At 37.1% G+C, this 3,170-nt stretch overlaps 1 protein-coding gene across 2 annotated transcripts; it reads left to right on the forward strand.

Annotated features, from left to right (window-relative positions):
* Positions 1 to 225: 225 nt before the first annotated feature.
* On the forward strand, positions 226 to 2,880 carry LOC136222252 (uncharacterized). Of its 2 annotated transcripts, none has more exons than XM_066009825.1 (5): positions 226 to 455; positions 559 to 810; positions 1,347 to 1,490; positions 1,574 to 2,266; positions 2,392 to 2,880. In XM_066009825.1, the coding sequence occupies exons 1-5, from the start codon at positions 345 to 347 to the stop codon at positions 2,629 to 2,631; spliced, it is 1,440 nt and encodes a 479-aa protein (XP_065865897.1). In that variant the 5' UTR covers positions 226 to 344; the 3' UTR covers positions 2,632 to 2,880. The 2 variants fall into 2 exon arrangements, with proteins under 2 accessions (XP_065865897.1, XP_065865898.1); XM_066009826.1 differs by having other exon boundaries at positions 234 to 437.
* Positions 2,881 to 3,170: the final 290 nt, after the last annotated feature.

Genomic DNA, 3,170 nt, shown 5'->3' on the forward strand with positions numbered 1-3,170 from the left:
AATAAGAAAAAAAAAAAAAAAAGTGTATTTGATAGATGAGTGGGTTTTGAGAAAAGTGGGAGAAAGAGAATAGAAGAAGATCAGAAGGGGAAGAGAAGAAGATAAGGAAGTTGGGCAGTTTTTCTGTTTTGTTTATGTAATTAATCCTTCCTTTTTATGGCCTTTTTGTAATTTTTTTTTGAAAAGTGGCCTTTTTGTAATTAACTAGTTTAATTGGAAAGATATAAAGTTTTAAGAAATTCATTTCATAAGCACTTAAAATATAATGTGGAAAAAAGTTCTCTTCTACATGGTTTAATTACATATAGTGAGAAGGAAAAACAATCATTCACAAGCTCATCTAGATGGAAATTCATCATGGTGTTTCAGATATTTCCAGAAGAGAACTGGGTTTGTATCATCCCAGAAAATTCACCGGCCGTTTCTCTGCATCCGAGGTTCTTTTTCTTTTGCTTGTAATAGTTTCCCTTTTAATTCCTCAATTTCTTCCTTGTTTCAACGGTTTCACAATAATTCCTAATATGATTGCTAAATTGGGGAATTCGAATGATGATACAGGCAGTTGTGAAGCAATTAGGCCTTAACGGGAAGTTAATTGGTCATAAGGGTTGTGTAAACGCAGTAGAATTTAACTCTACTGGGGAACTTCTTGTGTCTGGCTCTGATGATAAACAAATCATGTTCTGGGATTGGGCAACTTCAACTAGAACCATCTCCTATCCTTCTGGTCACTCTGATAATGTTTTTCAGGCTCGAATTATGCCTTTTTCTGATGATCGTAAGATAGTTACTTCCTCAGCTGATGGTCAGGTCAATTTCTTTTTCTCCTTTTCCTCTTTAGATGTGTTTTTGCTGTTTGATCATTAATCAGCTATAGATGAATGTGAATGTTTAGGAAATTATAAGCAATTGCTCCTCTTATCATATGCAGCTTTTATCTGTGCTTAGAGCTACGTCTTTTTTTGGCTGAATACATCAAGAGGCCTGAACTCGGTCCATAAAACCGATTGCCCAAAGAATAAAAAACTCTGGAGATGTCTCATTAAACCCCTGGACTTGTTTAATATGATATGATTAACCCCTATTGCTGTGTGGCAGTGGAAAAGGAGATTTCGCGAAGTTGCAACGCATATCACTTTTACTAAGTTCGGGGGACAATAGGTCACTATAGGGGCCGATTGGTTTTCTGGACCAAGTTCAAGAGGCACTTGATGTATTTAGCCTTTTTTTTCTTTTTCTTGCTTTCTCTGGTTGGGTAAGTCATTCAGTTTCATCACCATACTGGCTTATGAAATATGAATTGCCTGATAGTTCAATAGTTCAGTCATTTCTTTTCCCTGATGCAGGTTAGGCTTGGCCAGGTCTTGGAGAATGGCCGAGTAGATACTACAGAATTGGGGAAGCACTCCGGGTGTGTATACAAACTAGCTCTGGAGCCAGGAAGTCCCCACATATTTTATAGCTGTGGCGAAGATGGTTTTGTGCAACATGTTGGTTAAATTTGTGAGATGCTTATATATGGAAATTCTTTCTATTTCATTTGACTGTTCACATTTTCTTTCGATTTTTGCAGTTTGATCTGCGTAGCAGGTCTCCAGTGAAGCTTTTCTGTTGCTCCTCAGTCAGAGAAGATAGTAGTAGATGGCCTTCTAATAGTATAAGGTTGAATGCCATTACAATTGACCCAAGAAATCCAAATTACTTTGCTGTTGGAGGTTCTAATGAATATGCACGAGTCTACGACATAAGGAAATGCAAATGGGATGCATCGAGTAATTCGGACAGACCTCTGGACATGTTCTGCCCTCGTCACCTTATTGACATTAAAAGTATGCATATTACAGGATTGGCTTATTCTAACACCAGTGAATTACTGGTTTCTTACAATGATGAATTTGTCTATCTATATCAAAGGAATATGGGAATGGGCCCTTCCCCATTGTCCCTATCAACAAAAGATTTGCAGAAACTTGATGAGCCACAAGTTTACTCTGGTCATTTAAATTCAAAGACAGTTAAAGGAGTAAGTTTCTTTGGCCCTAATGATGAATATGTAATGAGTGGATCAGATTGTGGTCATATATTTATATGGAAGAAGCGTGATGGTAAGCTTGTGCGTTTAATGTTTGGTGATCGGTCTATAGTAAACCAACTTGAGCCCCATCCATATATGCCTATGCTTGCTACTTGTGGAATAGAAAAGAACGTCAAAATTTGGGTTCCCATGGCAAGTGAGACTCCAGGCCTCCCTAACGATGTAGAAAAGGTACTTACTTGTGTCCTGCATTCGATACAGAAATGCATATTTTTCAGTGATCTGTTACTGTTAGGATTGATGTAGAATTTCATTCTGCTTGTGCTGTTCCCCTTATATTTATTGATCATGAACAGATTTTGGAGTTAAACAGGCAGCGAAGAGATGCTCGTTCGCAGGTAACTCTAACCCCAGATGTCATTATGCATGTGCTGCGCTTGCAAAGACGGCAAACATCAGCATATTTAGAAAGGAGATACAATAGAGATGATATTGAGAGTGATGAAGATGAAGAAGAGCCATATGTTTTAGGACCATCTCTTGGTTATCCCTCTTCTAGTTCAGCAGGAAATTCGGGAGAGTGTAATATTAGCTAGTGTTCGTAGTTAGGTAATAGGAAACAAATTTTGGTCTTAGAATTTACCTTTTGAAGTTGTTCGTAGGCGCCAAAATAATCCATAGAGTTATAGCCATCATAATATGTCACTGCATTGTCTTGATACTATATTTTGGTGAGGCTGGTAGCATCTTGATTAAACTAGCAGTTTTTGTAGGCTTTGTTAAAATGTTATTACTCTTATTCAAGTTGAGAATGTCAGTTTAGCGCATAATAACATGCTCATGAACTCTAGCAATTTTCGATTTGGCAGACATGGGTAATTGTTTATTTGTTACCAATTACCATATGATCTTCATTTCTTCTGCTGCAGTTCCCGCAGAGTTTGATCTCGTTACAGTATGATTTTCTATTTCTTCTGCTGCAGTTTGATTTCTGTTAATCTTTCAAAGTTCCTTCTCTGTCTTTAGAATATTTTTTTCGACCCTCTTCTTGAGCCTCTCTTTTTGTGTTTTGATGCTCATATTCCAATTTTGGAGTTGAAAATATATAGTAGAATTCTTGTGTAGAATGTTGAAA

This window comes from Euphorbia lathyris, chromosome 3 (assembly GCF_963576675.1).
Source record: "Euphorbia lathyris chromosome 3, ddEupLath1.1, whole genome shotgun sequence".
Classification (NCBI taxonomy): domain Eukaryota; kingdom Viridiplantae; phylum Streptophyta; class Magnoliopsida; order Malpighiales; family Euphorbiaceae; genus Euphorbia; species Euphorbia lathyris.

What these genes read in the sequence shown, in the direction of transcription:
- LOC136222252 (XM_066009825.1), top strand. Translation starts at nt 345, where the DNA reads ATGGAAATTCATCATGGTGTTTCAGATATTTCCAGAAGAGAACTGGGT. An exon ending in AGGTTCTTTTTCTTTTGCTT is followed by an intron (nt 456 to 558) that starts GTAATAGTTTCC and finishes ATGATGATACAG; the next exon opens with GCAGTTGTGAAGCAATTAGG. An exon ending in AAGATGGTTTTGTGCAACAT is followed by an intron (nt 1,491 to 1,573) that starts GTTGGTTAAATT and finishes CGATTTTTGCAG; the next exon opens with TTTGATCTGCGTAGCAGGTC.